The 19,432-nt window shown below is 37.3% G+C and overlaps 2 protein-coding genes across 3 annotated transcripts; one reads left to right on the top strand and one right to left on the bottom strand.

Annotated features, from left to right (window-relative positions):
• Window positions 1-987: 987 nt before the first annotated feature.
• LOC110978855 (beta-taxilin-like) lies at window positions 988-12,291 on the bottom strand. Of its 2 annotated transcripts, none has more exons than XM_022234154.2 (12): window positions 12,142-12,291; window positions 11,250-11,460; window positions 10,607-10,710; window positions 7,985-8,155; window positions 7,731-7,796; window positions 7,324-7,452; window positions 6,233-6,352; window positions 5,188-5,262; window positions 4,780-4,872; window positions 4,349-4,444; window positions 4,147-4,261; window positions 988-2,870 (listed from the first exon to the last, which is right to left on the bottom strand). In XM_022234154.2, exons 2-12 carry the CDS (start codon window positions 11,389-11,391, stop codon window positions 2,689-2,691), a joined length of 1,293 nt encoding a protein of 430 aa, XP_022089846.1. In that variant the 5' UTR covers window positions 11,392-11,460; window positions 12,142-12,291; the 3' UTR covers window positions 988-2,688. The 2 variants fall into 2 exon arrangements, with proteins under 2 accessions (XP_022089846.1, XP_022089845.1); XM_022234153.2 differs by having other exon boundaries at window positions 10,607-10,713.
• Window positions 12,292-12,348: 57 nt separating this feature from the next.
• On the top strand, window positions 12,349-19,338 carry cep57 (centrosomal protein 57). The gene is made up of 9 exons (XM_022234151.2): window positions 12,349-12,489; window positions 12,722-12,911; window positions 13,229-13,408; window positions 13,916-14,157; window positions 14,367-14,444; window positions 14,663-14,857; window positions 15,767-15,990; window positions 16,219-16,363; window positions 17,564-19,338. The coding sequence occupies exons 2-9, from the start codon at window positions 12,773-12,775 to the stop codon at window positions 17,807-17,809; spliced, it is 1,449 nt and encodes a 482-aa protein (XP_022089843.2). The 5' UTR covers window positions 12,349-12,489; window positions 12,722-12,772; the 3' UTR covers window positions 17,810-19,338.
• Window positions 19,339-19,432: the final 94 nt, after the last annotated feature.

Below are 19,432 nucleotides of genomic sequence, written 5' to 3' on the forward strand. Positions count from 1 at the left end.
AAGTTGTGGCAGCTGAACAGTCTGATATCATTGGTACAGTATACCTGCATCTCTGTGAAGATACTACAGGTATTCCAAATGACTTGTGTACGGTCTATATACCAGCATGTGTAGACAAGCATGAACATGCAGTGTGTCAACCTCCTCCCCCTATAGCTGATTAAACTGGTTAAACAGGCAAAGCTTAGAATCCATTTCAAGTTCAATTGTTTCGTCTCAACCAATATATGAAAATGTGTTCTGCCTCTCTTCTCCTCTCGATGCTTTATATTGCTTCACATTACAAATAAATGTAGTTGCTTGACAGTTGTGAAGGATTTCTAATAAAGGTTTGGATGTTCAAAAAACAAAAAGTACATGTGCTTCAGTCCAAAGCATTTTAACAGCACACGCATGTACATTAGATTTCTGGACATTTGAAGCAAGATATGGATAGAGAACACCCCTTTGTGTTGGTCATTAGAATCTCAGGAATTCTTTTCAAACATCTAGTGAGGGATATGTTAGGTAACAGTAGTCTAGAGTGTCTAATGAGTGTGGACATGTGGGAGGGGAGGACAGATCAAGCTTTCAGGAAAGGGGGGGGGTGATGGATATATTGAAGGGATGCCCTGTAAAGGAGACCCACCAGAAATCTATGTAACTGTGTAACTAGATAGGTGGATCCATATCTAGGATTTTTTTAGGGGGTAGGCCTACTAATTTTCCATCATTTCACTGGTAGTTCCATTAAGTCCATGGCTGAACCACCCCTCTCGATCTGCCTCTTGGGGGTACCCCTCTGTCCCATATCTTGCTGGGTATATTTCTCAAGGTAACTTGCAAGAATCTTTGTTTTCCAGAAGCTTTTCCTTGAAACTGCCAGAAGTACACGTATAGAAACATTAAAGGTGAATGGAATTCTTCAAGTAAGGATTTTAGTGAATTGTTTTTTACACGCTGGAAAATATCATTAAAAATTATCTACAAAATTTTAATTTCATAAAGTAAAGTTTTCACCATAGCAATCTGTGTTTTCTTTATTAGAAGCAAATCAGCAAAAATTGAGAGAATTGCATGATGTCATATTATTAACTTAACACAGATACATTATAGGGATCATCAGATTATTTTCTAGAAAACGGTAACTTGCAAGTAACAATTGTTACGCGCTTGCACACTATCATCACATATTCTGACCTGTGACACCCCCAAAAAAAGCTAAATAAAGAGTGCGGCAACAAGAGGTATCAGTGGTGAATGACAGTTTTGAGTGATTTACACAACAGTGTATGCAAGAAACAGATAGATGTTGACATTTCAAATATAGTTCTTGAACTTCGGGAATGCTGAGGTAACATAGCAGCTCAACTTAGCCAATTGGAGATTAGGTCAAATACTTCATTTGTCGATTTCTAATAGTTCATTGCCTGCTTAACTGTCTGGCTAGATAAACCTCTACTGTTCAATAAACCTCAAAAATTTTGCCACAAATAATGATCCAAAAAGGTAAAACTCAAATATATAAAATTTTACCTCAATACGTTTTGTCAAGAACACACTTTCACAACATGGCCACCTAACAGAAAGCACTGAATAAGGTCAGTCATTTGGCCAAAGATTTAGTGTTTGAAGAATTATTACAAAATATGTTTACAAATGCTACCACTACATCCAAGCTTTTTGCATGTTTCCAGTGCCGAAAAAACTGGTAAATGGAAGACTGAAAATTTCCTGTGTCCATTAAGTTGTAAAAAGTACACCAAGTAAAGTATTACATATTGATAAGAGGTTAATGTTTTTTTATACATGTAGCAGTCATTCTATGGACATGGTATCAAAAACTCTTTTGATAAGTTAAGACTCTTGATATTCAGACTGTGCAATAAACTTTCCTACACGTATGAATCTTTTCAGATTAACACAGCATAGATGTGATTTCGGAGTATTCAGTAGATATCTGGACCACTATGTGCAAGCAATGTGGCAGTGGATTCGTTACATCTGTAAGTACACCCAAGAAAGACTAAATGCAAATTGACCACTCCACATCAGTAACATTTTATTAATTTGAAATCCACTTTCTCAATCACATACAGTTTTCTCCAATGAGCACAACTTCTGTGCTATCCACTCACCTCTAGGGTTGTGCTGCACAGTGCAATCATATATTCTTGGACAGAACCTGTACTGCCACCTGCTTGCAAGCAATTTCTAAATAGTTGTTTCTTTTTTTACTGTGTAAATAATGTAGAAACCAAAGCAAATTTGTACACTCTTGATCCTCAACACTGCAACTAGTCCTACAAATGCATTTGTACAGCACTCAAACATATTAAAAACCCCAAACAAGTTAGTATTGAATGAAAAGTCCTCCATATGATATATAACAACTCTTTAAGGGTACCCGATTGATTTGTTTCCCAAAAGCATTGGATATTGACTTCAAGTATTATATTCTTTCCCTTCATACATGCATTGTGTAGCAGGTCCTGTGTACTAAAGTGTGATGTATATCTCTGTGGATGTGATCATATTTATGCCTCAAATCAAGTTCCTGTTGCACGCTTCAAACAGTAGTGCAGGATTCTAAAAAGAAGCCACAATCTTCCATCCAGATGTTGCTTTAATCCTAACAGTCCTCAGTCCTTCACCTGTTAAAGGACTGAGGACTGTTAGGGTTACGGTTCCTTCATCAAGTCAATTTTATTAGTCAATATCTTGTATAGAGCTACAAGCTTCTTGTAACTTGCTACTATCTTGCTGGCTGGATTCCTCAACATTCTCAGCCTTACTGTCTTCTTGACTTAAACAACTTATCTCCTCTCCTCTTCGGTTTGCCTCCTTTTCTTCAACCTGTTGCTGACAAGATGTTTCTGATGCATTAGATTCTGTGGAAAGGATGTGAGATAAATGCTGCAACTTAAAAATGTTGGCAATGATCATGTATATATTTTTCTGGTACAGAACATGTACTAGTTTAAACACACTGTGTTCCAAGGAAAAAATCCAATGCCGTTCTATCCCTATCTCTCTAGTTGAAGTGCTGAATGAAAGGCAAAGTACACACTGTAAATAGTTGAAAACCTTATTCTGGGTGAGCATTGCAATGAAACTATTTACTGCAGCAAATCCAGTTACATTTCAAACCTTTCATGTAGGATATCATGAGTTCAGAGATGCCAACTTTTCAAAATGAAAAAGTGTAATCCTATCACACTTCCAGTTCCGGTTTCCCAACCGGCCATAATTTTTATTATGGAAGTGTGAATGGTCCTTATTTGTTAATTATAATTCCACATAAATTCTAATAAGTTTTTATTTCAATCACTTTTGTGGCAATTTTTGGCAACTTTAGTCCCATTCAATCAGCACAAAATATTGACCAAAAATCCTTACTTACCGACCCTATCAGAAGCAGAGCTATTTTTTCTGGGCCTAACTAATGTACCTCTTGTTGTCGTAACATCCAGCATGAGAATTATTTATCACGTCACAGTTACAAGAGTTGCAAAACACGTAAGCTTCTCCATGACAAGACTTCACAATAAAGGCCCATTTTTGTGGTGTATTTGTCTCTGAACTTCAGCCGACTTGTTGCCATTGTGCAAAACAAGTCCAGTTGCGCACCAAATATCCAAGAATCAAATCCTCGACAGTCCTCTGCTCACGATCATGAGGTTCGACACACGTGACTATGAATGATATTGGTACATGTACAATGCATATGGACATACACAATCACATTGCGTATGAAGTGTATTCGTGCCTATTCGCCCCCGTTCATCAAAGTGTTAATTGGGGCTAATGGATGATTCAACCACACTGGTTTCTACCACTACTCACACAGCTTGTATGCACAAACTGCAGGATGCCAGTGACACATTTCTGACACACGCATTACAAGGCTGGCTCCATGCTAGCTTATGTGGAGTTTATACCCACAACTGTATGGTTTTGCAGCTTCGAGTTGGAAATTGTAAAAAATCAAAGTCTGGATCGTACAGTCATAAACAGACAAAACAAATTCTCAAAAATATGCCTAATTCATACAAGTTGGCATCTCTGTGAGTTTCATATGGATTTACACCCTACAAAATGTACCCATGATTTTGAGGATTCAGGATAAGGGTTAATACAAGTTGAAGTAGCCATCTATGGATTTACCTGCCCTGGCCTTGTCAAGGAGAGCATTTCGTTCACCCTGCAGTGCACGACATAACTTCTCTAATCGTACCACCTTATTGCGATTTTCTGCCGACTCGCGCTCATGGTGATTTTTCTGAAATGAGTCAAGAGGAAAAACACTTTAGTGGTATTTTTTAAACAACCTCTCCTGACATTTCATGCACTGTTAGACATGAAATACCTGTTCTGCTGTTGCCAGCAATGATTTGTTGGTGTTTTCCCAGCGAATTCGCCACATATTTGTCTCCTTCTCCAATTTCTTGATCTTCTTTGTCATCTACAACAAAACAGGACAAAACCATGATGAATAAAACCAATTTTTTCTTTACTGAGAACTATTGCAATGAATCTCCATTTATTGCTTTGTGTACTTCAAATCCTCCATCCTAGCTTATTAGTAGTGAATGTTGGTTATGGAGGGGTTTATAGTGCCATTACCTGAAATGTTACTTTAAGCTATGTTGAATTTTTAGACAGATTTTGACACCGTGCCACACTGGGATTACAAATAACATTTTATTACTAAATTTAAGTCTGATTATGAGTTATTAATGCGCACAGTTTGGTACTCTAATTTCACCAATAATATACTCTCTGGGTGTTCAAATGTACCTTGTCCATTTCTTGCTTCAGTGTCTGGAACACATCATTGCTCTTTGTCAACGTTGACTGAAATTCCTCGAACTTTTCTGTATATACAGTCAGCTTTAAAATAACCAAGAAAAGAACAAGTAATTTTTATCGGTACAGGAAAAGCTAGAGAATATGTACATGTTATTTAAGAATGACATATTAAAGATTTCCAAACTTTATGAAATGTTTAAATTGTGACAATAGTTTATCTAAAAACAATCATCGCTAGTTTATAAAGTGCAAAGGAAGAGCTCAGTGATTTCAAAATACACATTTGAAAACAAAAGCAAGAGTAGTTAATAGTTTGCAGTTGTATGAACCATCACACAAACAGACAGATAGCCTAATTAACAGACAGGCAGATTAGTGGCCCGATATTGTACACACCTGTGCTTTTAGTTCAGATTCTTGTTTAGTAAGCACATCACATTTCCTCCGATTCTCAGCAGCTTCTACCATCCACTGGAAATAACATGATACAACTGGTAATAATAATTTACAATGTAATCAACTGTTTAGCACGTCTAACCCTTTTTTGTACTTCACATTTGTTAACCACGATGTCATCTTCATACTTACCATTTGTGGCTTTATAACGCAAGTTTGCCTTAGCAAAGAAAATATCCAAATACATGCAGTTTGAAAATTTTAAAGGTACATAATTATGTTTATGGTAGGAAAACCTCAATGTGGAGGATCTGGAAAATATCAACTGGTTTTTGTACGTACTGAAACCTTAAAAGAAAGTGGCTTTTTTTGACCATCTCACAGCATTGAGTATGGCAGTGAAAAGTTCACATTTTTTGCCAACCTGTCTTGGGAAATTAGCGCTGTATTTGAATGATATGCTTTATTTTCACAAAATTTGTGTCAAAATGATTGAAAAGAGATACTAAAACACTCCTAAAGGCAAAGCTCGATACTAATGCACAACAAAATGTCAAGAGGGGGGATCCATCCCCCCCGAACTCTGTTTGGGTTACACACATTATTAATAACCAATTTTTTTTAGAATGCATGCATTAATGCTGGTGAAAAAAGAAGAAGCACATTCACATTTTAACAGATTGAAAGAATGGGGCATTATGGTGTAAAATACAGCAGGCCAGAGACAATACTTTTGAGTAATTCTATACATTAAAGGTCCAAAAGAGTAACTTTTTGTGTCCCTGTTACACCTGTTAATTTGACATAGAAATATTACTGATTGACTGAAATTGATTTCAAACTATTCATATTTGTTTGGCAGGTAATTTGCATTAATTCATCACTCTTGGAACTTGGAAAATGTGTTCCGATCTTATAAAATCATGTCAGATGTGACAGGCACACAAAAAAATTGGACCCCTAATTTACGGAATGACCCTTTTTCTGTTTGTTTTAAACTCCAAAATGTGCTTTCTCATGAAATAAATACAATCTCAGCACTCACCAAAGCTTTGTCTCTCTGGTACTTTTCCTTCTCTTCAGCAAGTGCAATATTTGCTTGTTGTATCTTTGCATCATAGAGTTGTGATTCTAACTCTTTGTGCTTGAATAATTTCTCTATGTGCTGTTAAATGGACAGAACAACTGAGATTCAGTTATAAAAATGCTTTCCATTTACACAAATTCAGAAAACTTCATTATTATGTATTACTAAAGATGATGCAAACAGACATACATATAACAGCAACTTGTGTAAGTTCAACTGATCTAACTTGCTCAAATGTTAAAGGCCACACAGAAAATCAAGATTACAACATTTTTAACCTAATGTTGTTTATATATGTAATCAGTTTGCTTTTAAGATTTACATCTACATAAATTCATATGATAAAATTGAATGTAAAGTTCATAGTAAGATGGATCCAGAATCTGCAACCTTCATATGAAAACTGTACTCTGCAGCCAATACTCTCCAGCCCTATACCAAAATATACAGTATATTGGTGACAGTATTTTTTTCTGGAGTACGGCTACAGCACTGGCTACAGAGTAAGGCTTTTCCTGTTTTTGGCTACTGCAGACATATGGTACATATACATGCATCCTGGGCTCCTTCAAATTGAAACCTTTGGATCGTAAATCAATGTTGATCCTCTCTCCTTACCAGTGTTGTTCACCGAGTCAAGCAACATGCATGGACGCAAGTCGGACTCAAGTTGTAATTTTTGTGACTCATAACTTGGCTTGTAAATCTACAAGATTTTACTTCTAACTTGACTTGGAAATGCAAAACAAATGACTTGTTGCCATGTTTGCTTGAAGTAGTACTGTAGTACACACGAAAATTGAATAAAGTATACATATACATGTACTAATCAAAACAGTCAAATTTAAGTCCTAAACTGGTCACAATTAAGCTGACACCAGGCCCTGTATACTTATTATAGTTGGACAAAATAATGCACTACTTGACTTGTGACTTGAATTGTGCAAGTTTAGACCAAATGACTTGTGACTTGACCTGTGACTCAATGATTTGTGATTTGAACTGAAAATTTTGCAAATAATGATTTGCTAGCCATGTTTATTCCATACCTCTTCCCGCCGCTCATACTGCTCAACCAGACTCTTCAATTTAGTTGCAAGATCCAAATTTTCTTCTTTAAGCTTCAGGTTACGTGTATGGTTTTCCTGCATTTGAGTTGTTATGTCATTTATTGTTTGCTGTAAAGGAACAAAACAAAACATTCAAAATGTAATATCCAAATCCTCTAGAAACATATAAGGAACTTTTGGCCAAGTCTTACAGGTGACTAATCTTTCTTGAATCAGAGTTTAGAAGCATAGCCAGACTCAAATCAGCAAATTAAGCCTGTTTCTGCATCACAAAAATGTCAAGGTTTCTCCAGTTGTCAGACAACTTTAATCTTCAGATAAGAAATTGCTTTATGTAAATAAAGCTACAATGCTCTAGACAACCTTGACACACTACATGTATTTACTTGAAATTTAGCCGACACTTCTTTCCTTTTCTCTTCCTCTTCCTTGCTCCTCTGTAAACTCTCTTCCTGCAAAATTAACATCATTATACATCATCTTTCAAACTCAGGTTCTTATTTTGCAACAGTATGGCCATTAATTCTGTTAGGAAATCATGTTCTTAACATACTGGAAAAAAACATGTAGAAATGTATTTAACAACTTGAAATCCTGGGCATAGGCTAAAGAGGCATCACATACATGTACATGTACCTACTTTAATTGTCTTGTTGTGTCGTTGTAATTCTCTGCATAAACTTTCTAATTTGCTCTTTGCCAACACTGCTCGTCCATGCTCACTCTGAAGATGATCCTTTTCTCTTTGCAATGTAGCGTACTGTTTCTGTTGAACCTTGACTTCTCTCTGTAATGCCTTGTGTTCAACCATCTGCAAATAAGCCACATCATAAACTGGAAAGATCATCCAAAAAGGTCACTTTTTCAGCTTTAGAAATATGCAAACTTGAAAACTCTCAGTAAAACATGCACCTGGAGGTTGAAGTGGGCAATAGAAAGCATGCAAGGAGATGTATCTGTACATGCGCGTCCTTTACTACTGGAAAAGTAGAAAGGTCGAACACATTTGAAGTAAAGTACATGTATACTCAGGAAAATCTAAAAGTCTACTGTACATGTATACCATAAAAAGTACATGTGAATGAGAAATGTTTCTTGACAGTCTGGTGAACAAAAGACTCACATATCCTTTACAGACAGAGTGAATCACAAGAGAAGTATTCATTCAGGAAGTACCTACTTGTACCTTGTAGTAAGCACTGTGTTGGCTAAAATTCAGAAAACCATCAATGGCCAATTACAGTTAAAAACAAATTTATTCATTATAAATTCGAGTTTTTTTGTGTTTTTCTGCAGAATGAAAGATGGGCACATAATATTTGGGACATACATGTACATGTAGTTGAATACTTCTAGCTTTCAGGTATAAACCCTGATAAATGACTAATGGCTTAGGTTTTACCTCGTTTGCAAAACAAAAAGAATGCTACATTGTTTAACTCCTGATATGCTCAGAAATATTCATACCCTTCTGCATGTCATGGTATTTGGACACATTCCTCTGAAATGCGCATGCTCCAGACATTCCTCAGATTCTGCATGTCATTTTAAAATATACCGTATGCGACAATACATAAATCCTCTAGTAATCTGTTACAAATGTCACCTTTTGCAATCAATTTGTGGAATGCCATTGTCAGTACTCTGCTTCTAGAGTATTTAAAGCAAAGTGCAATCGTGGGGTCTTCCTCAGTTGTTGTGAACATGGTGAAAACTACAACACTATAAAGCCATTTTCAAGCTCTTCAGAGTATCAATTTCCACTGTACAGTGCACCCTCAAGAAGTACAAGAAGTTCAGTGCTGTGAAAAACGTTGGCACGTGTGGACGGAAGCCGAAGGTGTCTCCTCGTCTGGTTAGGAGAGTGTGCCGCGAGGCTCTTCTCTTCTAACCCCAGAACAACAATCAAGGCACTTCAGGACAACTTGGGTGAGATGGGCACCAAGGTTTCAACGTCGACAATCCGCCGCATACTGCACAAGGATGGGCTACATGGGCGTCATCCAACAAAGGCCCCTCTCCTCACTCACAGGCATCGAAAAGCTCGACTTGCATTTTCCAGAGGTCACCAAGACAAGGACCAAAGTTTCTGGTCAACAGTTCTAAGGTCAGATGAGACAAAAATGGAGCTGTTTGGCCACAGGGCTATTTCCTTCATTTGGTGCAAGAAAGGTGAAACATTCAACCCAACGAACACTGTGTTAACCGTGAGGTTTGGAGGTAGGAGCATAATGTTGTGGGGTTGTTTCTCTGCAAGTAGGCCTGACAATCTCAGAAAAGTGGAAGTAATTGTGAAGAAGATGTACAGGACAATGTTAAGCAGTCTGCAGAAAATCTCCACCTCGGCCCCAACTAGACATACATGTACCGGTACCAACAGGACAATGATCCTAAACATAGCGGCTAATTAGGGCAGTAAAGACATTGTTTCAGAATTAACAACATGAAGGTGCTACCCCAGCCATGCCATCCAAAATCTGTGGAAACCCTCAAGTCCAAGGTGCATGCCAGCAAACCTGAAATAGGTAGAGGTCTTCGCCAAGGAAGAAGAAGGGCCGAGGTTCCGAGACGCTGTGCTCAACTCTCATGAACAGCTACACAAACTGTCTAGAAGCTGTTATCAAGAAAAATGGCTTTGCAATTGTTAACTGTGGTATTAACTCTTACAGGTACAGGTGCATGTACATGTAAAGGGTATGAATAATACGGGTGATTCACAATAGTGCGCCACCAAGGGTTTGCAACACGTTGGCCAATTATAACGCGCGACATTTATCAACCCTTTCCACTGGGCCGACAAATTTTGCACATTGTGATTGACCAATGCGTTGGTGGCACACTATTGTGAAACGGCCATATTCTGAATGTCAGAATTTAAACATTGTACATGTAGATTTGTAATGTAAATGAGGTAAAACCAAAACCATTAGTCCTTTATACCTGACAGCTAGAAGTATTCACATTTCATTCTTTAGAAAAACACAGAAACCTAAATTTATGAGGGGTATAATTTTGCGTTAACTTTACATGTAAATGTGTACTTTGCAGAAAGGTTGACACCATGCTTACATGTACACCGTTATTGGACATTTTAGAGTACAAAGCAATCATATACATTTATCAGAGAATCACTGACTTGTAATTCTTGGAATGATGCTTATTATCAATGAAAATGTAAGATAGGATGTACAGATACATGTCCACTAACTGCAGACAGGATATAATGTGGATACTGGATTACTTGATGCTGATCTTTACTCACCAATTCAGCATATTTTTTGCTGAGACACATAATCTTCTCCTCAGATGTGTGTAGACTACTTAGAGTTTGCGTTATTGCTCGATTCATGTGCTCTGCATCTTTAACTGCTAAAGATAAATTAATTCAATTCAATGTACATCAAATTATACTGAGATAGCATCATCATACAAGAATTCTTGCACCTAATTGGAGCCAATACATGTACGAGACACTCACCCTGGAGGTACATGTACATTTAAGTTAGATTTTTTAGTGCTTAACAAATGGAACCTGGTTAATTCCCTAGTGTTAGTGATAACGTGAACTTCATCATACTGGTATTTTGTTTCAGGCCTAAGTTCAATAAAGAGATAATAATGCCCGATTAAAAAAATCAACAGGACAGGAAAAGATGCCAAGTAAACAGACAGGTGGATACTCAAAGCCAATCTTCACATGGTCTTCATACTGTGTGCTTACTGGATAACAAATATGCAAATACTCCCGGAGTGATAAAATCGTTATTTAGTTCTCACTGCAGACACGTAACTTTAATGATAATGTCAGTGAAGATTGGATACATCAATGTACATATCATTAAGACAAAATATATGATGCAAAGGATTCTTAATGTGTTTGCTGACCACAGTGTTTAGAAACTCACCTCTTTTGCCCTTTTTCCCCTCTTTGTCCTGACTTTTCCCCTTTTTTTCCACACTCATTTCACCCATCTTTTCAAGAATTTCCTCTTCTGAGTGGCTCTGTGAATCATTGCTGCTTTTTTGAATGCCAGTGGTTTCTTCCATTCCAGATAAAGTTGCTTTAACCTTTGGGATATACCTTGATACTTGGTACGTACCGTATCTAGCTTTTGCCTGTGTTTAAGAACAAAAAAGCCTCTCATGTTACAAGGTAAATACATGTACATTTGCACTTTTTAGTATGTTTTTAGATTTTTGAAAATGGAAGGAAAACCTGACTATGAATTAAGTACTGTGACTTCAGATATTAAGTTTTACAATTCTTCAATTGCAAATGAAGTCTGGTTACCTGACCTGGATGGAGATTTGTTCCAAATTGCCTGAGTTGGGTAACCAGATGAAAAAAATGGCAGGATTCGACTGAGTGGTTGTCTTTTGCCAAACGTAACACAGGTTAGAAATTTGAAGTTTTCTTGCTTAAATATTGTCAAAATTTACCTAAACTGGACCTATCAGGATTTAGTAATCCGATAATGGTTCCATAAGGTCGAAATGTTAGTTAGTTTGAGAAAGTGGACTTTGTTTCCTTATAATAGGAATAGGGTGCTAGCGCTAATGGTCATGAACCCCCATAATGCCCATGCATGTAGGCCCTAGGCCTCGGTCTACAAGTACAATTTACAAAGTAGCATGTGTGAAGAAAGATCATGGGCCCGGGTAAGACTCACTAAGATAGTGAGAAGAGTCCCCGTTGCCAAGGTCCCCCGAAAACGAGTTTGGAAATTTTTTCCAAGCTAGAAAGTCCATACAGCATATATTGACAATGTTACCAATCCCCGAAAATTTTTTTTGTACCTTAAGCCGTCTAGTTGTCTTGATATTTCGAAGCAAATGTGAAAGCACAAAGTCACGCGAAAATTGTGGGCAGTGTGGCGGCCATTAATGCTGTGATGGGTCTAACGCGTACGCGCACACGATACGAAAGCATGGCACATTCGTAACTATCTTACCTACGGCTGTTGCATGTTATTTTTACATTCATTGACTGAATCTGAACAAGGCATAGTGTTGTTACAGATAGACATAGAACAGCCATCGCGCATTACCACAGCGTAGCAAAATATGGCACAAGCCATCACGAAGTATTTGGGCGACATTGCCCTAAATTTACTTCAAGATTTCAAGACAACTGGAGGGCCACAGGTATAGAAAATAGTTTTGGGACTGGTAACATTGTCAATATGTGCTGTATTGACTTTCAAGCTTGTAAAATATTCCCAATCTAGTTTTTTTGGGGAGCAAACGTGTCCTGATAGGATCCCAATGGAAACCAACTGCCGAGTAATACCAACACAGTGACCAAAGTACATCTACATAACGTTAGGCCTAACCATGCTAACCAACCTTTTTTCTCCATTGTTAACTTTCCATGTAGATACAGATTGACTTAAAGTGTGAAGATTCCTGAACATCTAACAGATGCAAAATGACTTCAGCAGGTGTGGCTCCGGAGTCTATTTCTTCATATCAAGACTATCCATCCAATCTGTCATTGATCAGTGACAGATATCCAGTGGTGAGAACCCCAAAGAGAGTGAATTCCGCAGCAGAAAGCAACAACAGAGGTAACTCCTCTTTGTTATAAGTACAATAGGCTTACCTGCCTACTCTTAACAAAATGATGTTTCGAAAGTTAACTTGTAAACTGGTGTCTGTAGTGTGCATGTGCAAAGAAGTGTCACAAGTAAGGTATTTAGGCAAGGTTCCAGCTTATTCGAAGTCATATTGGTTTGAGACTGAAAGATTGACTCAGACCAAGCCATAGACGTACACAAGTTTTCTTTACAGTGACCTGAAGCAATATACATGTACAGTATATGTACATGTAATTAGTGAAATATGTAAACATAACTTTACATGTTTTGTCGTTTTACTTACACAGCTGTAATATCAGCTTTATTAGGACTCCAAGAAAAGATACGCAGACTAGAAGAGGAACGCACTGAGGCTGAAGGCAACTTAAAGTCATTGGCCACGGAAACAGCTCATTATCGTGACTTGATGAAAAGACAACGTGCGGTTAAGCAAACTTCAGATATGCCTGGTTCAAAGGAGACTCAAGGTAGCAAATCGCTGGTTGAAAGTGCCTCTCTTCATATGTATAGTTGCTGTTGCTGTTCAATTTGTGTATTTTTCTATGCATTATAAATATTCATGATGAGGCTGTACATTAGGTTTAAAAGCCTTCATTGGTGTACCATTCCTCTCTGTGTTTAGCCGTTATTTCTCATGTACATGGAGAAATACTTGTACCTGTTTGCATATGCGTTAATGTCTTTCCGTCACCACTACTTTGAACTTCTTCCTGTTTGTTTAGTCATTCATAGCTACTAGTCAGTCAGATTTTATTCTGTTTGTTGTTTGAATAATGGCTTACAACGAGCAATCTTCCATGTGAAATTTTTTTTTAACACTTTATAGCAGTGATTTGACTTGAAAGCACTAATTTCAATCTGTCATTGAATTACTCAATTTTAATGTTTGTGGTTACATATCCAATGGGCTGATTTGTTTCCATAAGTTGAAGACAAGTTTTTCATGGTACATGTACTTTTCTTTTTTCACTCAGAGTTGCAAGGTCAACTTGCTTCTGCAGAGAGTCGTAGTCAGTTGTTGGAGAAACAATTGGAGTATATGAGGAACATGGTACGTAGTGCTGAGCAAGCGAGAGACAGTGCCCTGAGACAACAAGAACTTCAGAGTATGCAACTTACTGAGAAAGCAAGTGAGCAAGTTCGTGTTGAAGAAGAGAAAATACGTGAGTTGGAAAGGGAACAGGTCAAATTGAAGGCAACGCAAGCACTTGCTGAGGTATGTCAGAAGTTGTACGGTGAACAGAGGAAACTTGTGTTTGAACCATATTTAAAAGAAACACTTTCACATTGGCTGATTGTAAAAATGCTGTGCTGTTGTACACATGTATGTGGATCCCTTTTTTCATTAGGGTGTGGAGGGCAGTGTACCATTATTACTAAAGACAGAAACCTGTAGACAAGTGTAACATGGTTTTCTTTTCACAGAGTAAACTCCAAGACTTGGAGAACAAGGTAAAAGAAGAAAAACACCATCGTGAAATGCAGCATTCTAAGGAAGCTCATGTAAGTGTTGAGAAGTAATGTCTTTTATTGTTGACAACATTGTAAGCTCCAGATTAACTCCTTATTTTTATGTGCATGCTATTACCTATCCATAAGTGTTTCACGAGAGACAATTAATAAAATTAAATCTTTTATTAAAAGTATTTAAGCATAAGCAAATTAATGGGGAAACTTCTTGCATGTTATTCCCATTCCCATTCATCATACTTACGTTTCAGCTTCAGTATTGGAAAGTATCGGATAAGGCGTTGCAAGGCACTTCAAATAAGGTGAAGAAACCAAAGAAGAAAAAAGTCCCTTCTACAAGTATTCCTGCATCTTCCAAAGTACACGTACCTTCCCATAGCAAACGGCCCTGCTCATCAAGACACCTTCGATTGAAAATGGAAAATGTTCCATTTGTTGCTGGCAAGGTACGTGTATTTTAAATTAGGCTTCCAACTCGATTTACAGAGTTATACACCAAACCGTTAAACCTCCAAAGTGTCCCACTAGGGTTTACTTTTTGTTTTGTATGACTGACTGGCCTCACCACTTTGTTTTATTGAATTGTGTCTTGTGGATACTGTTTAATTGTTTTTGATGTGGTCTAACTGCAAATACAGCGGTGTAGTGCCCTTTGTGCTATTAGTTTGCAAACTGTTTCAGATCAGGCCAGTAGGAATTCAAAGTTCAATACTAGTGGAGAGGTACAATATATGTAAAGACTCGCTCAAAAGCAAGTAGTACAAAATCCTTACAAGACAAACGAAAAGGACAGGCAGAAAAGAAGTCACTGATTATTAAAAGGTATGGAGGTTGAAGTAGGGGTGCTGTTTTTTCTATAGACAGGCAGTGTTACTGCTGCCCTGCAAGGTTGAACTTTGTTCCATGCAATTTAAGAGCCCAGACATCACTGAGTTCTTTGCAGACCCACAATACCACTAGATAATGAAGAAGCAACACTGTGACCAGCCAACCGCCAACACTCCCCTCTCCTGCAGAAGTGCAGTATCCACAAGCATCTATAATTCAATTGTACATGTGCATTCAGTTATCAATTGATAGTAACCATCATCTTCGTGCTTGTGTTTTTTTTTGTTCCTTGTTATAACCCCCATCTTTGTCAGAATGTAACGCCCACCTAAATGATTAACCTTAGCAATCCGCCATTCCTCACTTGTATGAGAATGGAGGACTGTTGAGGTTAATGATCAGCCAGCACTAGACAATGTGTGTGCCCCTGGTGCTGTAAAGGATGTGGCCATCCAAGGAAACCTTGAAGTTTGTAAAATAATGATGGTATTTTCTGTTGTGTAATTTACTTATTTTTGCTGTTTCAGGCAGTCACTCCTAGTCATAATGTGAATGTGAACATGCAGAGTTTAATTGCTCTGATGAAAACTCACCATTCTGCTTGGTGTGGGAATGCATCGGTGAAGAAACAACCAAACCGACTGAAAGCAATGTCCAAGAAGTCTCAAGCTTTATCATCAGGAACTAGCAGTGACAGTGACCTGTCTGATTTATTGCTTGGATTGCAAGATGAGTTTGGGCAGCTAGCTTTGTAAGTGTTGTTCATCCTCGCTGTTATGAGTGTGGTTTCACAATGATGACTTCATTGCTGGGAAGTAGATTGAAGACCCAAGTTACCCATTTAAATTCCTCTCTGCCCAAAACTAGAGGTGCATTCCGTGATCCCTCACCCATTTTATCCCAATCAATGTATACTCACGCAGGGATTTCTGTGCTAGTTACGTATTATTTACTATTTTCCCTTATTCTCATGTTCCAGAGAGCACCAGGAACTGACCAAACAAATCCAGCAGACAGCAGAGCTGCAGTTGCAAGACCAACTAGAACAAGAACTTGCTCAAATTTTCTCCAGAATGGAAGCTAAGGGCGAACAGATAAATAAACTGAAAAAGCACAAGCAAAAGGTAAAAATTTCTTCTCACGTTGTCAGCATTGAGCTCATAGTTTTTTGAGCATCATGTTGATAGGTTAAGAAGTACAGGTGTATTTAAAAGTAAAACTACAAGTTTACATGTATAAGTGGTCATTGATAGTGTTTGTACTTCCTGAAGATGCATCATTAAGTGTTGTCCAGAGAGCATAATGTATGGATTGTCAGGGTCCCCCTTCCTTTTTAAGGGTGAGGTAGCCTTCCTTACAACTTTGAGTAACTTACTTAGCTTTTTTAGCTATCTCAATGGTGATAAATGAATGACAAATAAGTAATGTGGAAATCCCTGCATTTTTTCATGAATTTATTATTTTTCTAAATGTACTTCACCGTCAGTTTATTTTTTTCTTATTAGAAGGTAAAACATAAGTGGAGTTAACATGTAAATTATGTCCTAATGAGAAGACTTGTATTGTTTTGCATCGGGTTTCCACGCAGGCACAATTACGAAACTGTAGAAATCTAATCTCTGGTTTTTGTCTATCAAAATACAAATGCCAGAATGAAAAAGGCAGGGAACCAGTCTAAAGCCCTGGATCCCTCGATGACAACACAGTGCAATTATTTACATGTGGACGTATGTCTGAAGACAGCAACAGGAGATCTGTCACACAATCATTGCTTGAATGGATTGAACTGCCTAATCACTAATGAAGATTTCTTTTTAGCTAAACCACTAAACTTATAGTCTGTCTCTCTGTATTTATTTCCCCGACATACATTAATTTTGGAAAACAAAATTGCTTAATAAGCAGATTGACCGAAATGCCAGCATGAATTTATCACTCTTGCAAACTGAAATATTAAGAGTCTTTTGGATAGTTTGAGACCCTATAATGCTACCCTGTAGGTTTATGTTTACAATAAAAATCATCTTGATGATTGGTACTTTTGGTTTTTATTACAAATGTCTGGGGGATTATTCTATAGCTTATCATCTCTTGAGTAGGATGAATATATGTGCATGCATGTTACCCTTCCACACTGTACTGCTGGATTCAAGCCCAGCATGTGTACATGTACATGTTTAACTGTTTATGAGCTGCGCTTGTAATAATTCAACAAGAGATCAGGGATCATCAGCAGCTCTTACCCTCCTGAATTTCAATCTCATAAAATCTGATTGATCCATGGTTTTAATTTTTGTTAATTTTTCATTTACATGTTACTGCAGATAGCAAAGAAAGTGCCAAATTATTCAGCAAAACCAAAGCTGGAAGGGAGAGGTAGACGATCTCCTAGTGTACCGTCAAGGGATGGTGAAGTGAAAGTTATAACAACAGTTACCACCAAAGGCAGCGGAATAAAGACTAAGTCATTTAAAGTCATAACCCCTGATACCAAAAGCAATCAACGTGTTCTTCATAATATGAAGACATTGCAAACATCATTATGCAAAGATGATGTGACTTGGGATTAAATTTCGTAATTATTACAGTTCCTGAATAATTTGAAGTTCATTGTTCAGGGTACAAAGTGGGTTTTGTAAGTGCTGGAAATAAAAATTTGAAATTGATTGTTACATGTACATGTGTCAGTGTTCCTGCTGAAGACATAACACTTTTCGTGGCATCTCAAACATGAACGTATGAAGTGCACAGTATACTTTGTATGTAATTTTTGAAGTAGAATCAGATGTGTTGTAGAGGGAATAAATTTATACCGTTTTGCCCCAACTGTACCATTTGTCCCAACTATTAGGACATCCTTGAGTATAATGCTGCACTTGGAGTGGTCCAGCTGTGGTTAGTTCTTAAAAAGCATTTCCTAACCTCCAAGTTTATGTGGCAAAAACATCATAAAACTAGTTCCTGCAAGCATTAGCTGCCGATATTCATGTACTTGAAATGACAACACATGCTGTACCGCAAAATGGTAGTTTGAGCTATGGTTGGGCCAGCCCAGTCGTACCACTATAATCCTTACTTGTTATAATTTGGGTGTAATAGTACATATATCACACAAATGTGTAAAGGAGTCATGGCACAGAAAAGAGGTGACTTGTGAACTCATTGGTTTTGCTCTAGGACACCAGCTGAGGTGTTGTCTTTGATCAAAACTTCTTAGATGGTTTGGCAAAGATATGACCACACTTTTTCTGTACTTGATTCTTCAAAATACATGTACACCGGTGTATCAAAAGGACATTTTCATGATAGTGTATTGCCACTAAATCCAAGTGACTGGGATATCTGAACTATTCCATATGGGAAACAAGTGTCTTGAATATTATTCTTAGGTCGTTTTTATTCAATATCAGATATTTGAATGTTTGAAGGAAATAACAATTTTGTAAGTGTATGGATTTTAGCAGAATTGAATCTGGTAATAATTTTGGAAACTCGACATAAAATCTTTTAAATAATAGGTGTAGACAGCTGGTTTTGGAGTGTTCAGTGGAGATTTTTCTTATGTTTATTTTGTTTAAATGGTTTTCCTTGAATGAACAAACTGATTACAGTTTCCGACAAATTGCAGACATATGAAGTGTAGATTGCTTAGTTTCATGTATTCCTTTGCAACAAAATGACAAATTGTCATTGTTACAAGGAAGCCAACTCCGAATTGTATACTGAAAATGTGGGAAATGAACTGTCTCAAGTTTGTAGCATATATGGTCTATGTATTAGCGCAATGACAAACAATTATTGGTTCCTAGCTTGCCTTTTATGATAAGCGTTTCAGTTTTTTCGGTTCATATGAAATTCTTATTACTGCCACAAGGTTGAGTGAGTACATGTACATGTACACTTTGAAATCCAAAATTGGTAATTGGAATACATGTCCAGCTGATTTGTGTTTGCCATGATAGGCCTCTATTTATTAGCCATGCCTGTTTTTATTTGTTGTAAAAATGTCACGGTTGATTTTTTTCTGTTCTTTAGAAAGAATAGGTTAAAGATTTTTTTAGCATTTGGCTAAAATAGATAAAACAAGTCGTAACCTTAACGATTTCAGATGTGATACTATGTGGTAATTGCAGCTTGAATAAGCATTTGTGAATACATCCATTTATCATTATAACTTTCAATTCTTACCCTTC

The sequence above is a fragment of the Acanthaster planci genome, linkage group LG15 (genome assembly GCF_054643075.1).
Source record: "Acanthaster planci isolate LZ-2023a linkage group LG15, COTS_SCS, whole genome shotgun sequence".
In the NCBI taxonomy this organism is placed as follows: domain Eukaryota; kingdom Metazoa; phylum Echinodermata; class Asteroidea; order Valvatida; family Acanthasteridae; genus Acanthaster; species Acanthaster planci.

Coding starts and splice junctions, on each gene's coding strand:
- LOC110978855 (XM_022234153.2), bottom strand. CDS start 11,391: ATGGAAGAAACCACTGGCATTCAAAAAAGCAGCAATGATTCACAGAGC. Junction 8,156..10,606: donor GCAAAAAATATGCTGAATTG/GTGAGTAAAGAT, acceptor GCTTATTTGCAG/ATGGTTGAACACAAGGCATT. Junction 5,263..6,232: donor ACCAGAGAGACAAAGCTTTG/GTGAGTGCTGAG, acceptor TGTTATTTCCAG/TGGATGGTAGAAGCTGCTGA.
- cep57 (XM_022234151.2), top strand. CDS start 12,773: ATGACTTCAGCAGGTGTGGCTCCGGAGTCTATTTCTTCATATCAAGAC. Junction 13,409..13,915: donor TGGTTCAAAGGAGACTCAAG/GTAGCAAATCGC, acceptor TTTTTCACTCAG/AGTTGCAAGGTCAACTTGCT. Junction 16,364..17,563: donor TGAAAAAGCACAAGCAAAAG/GTAAAAATTTCT, acceptor ATGTTACTGCAG/ATAGCAAAGAAAGTGCCAAA.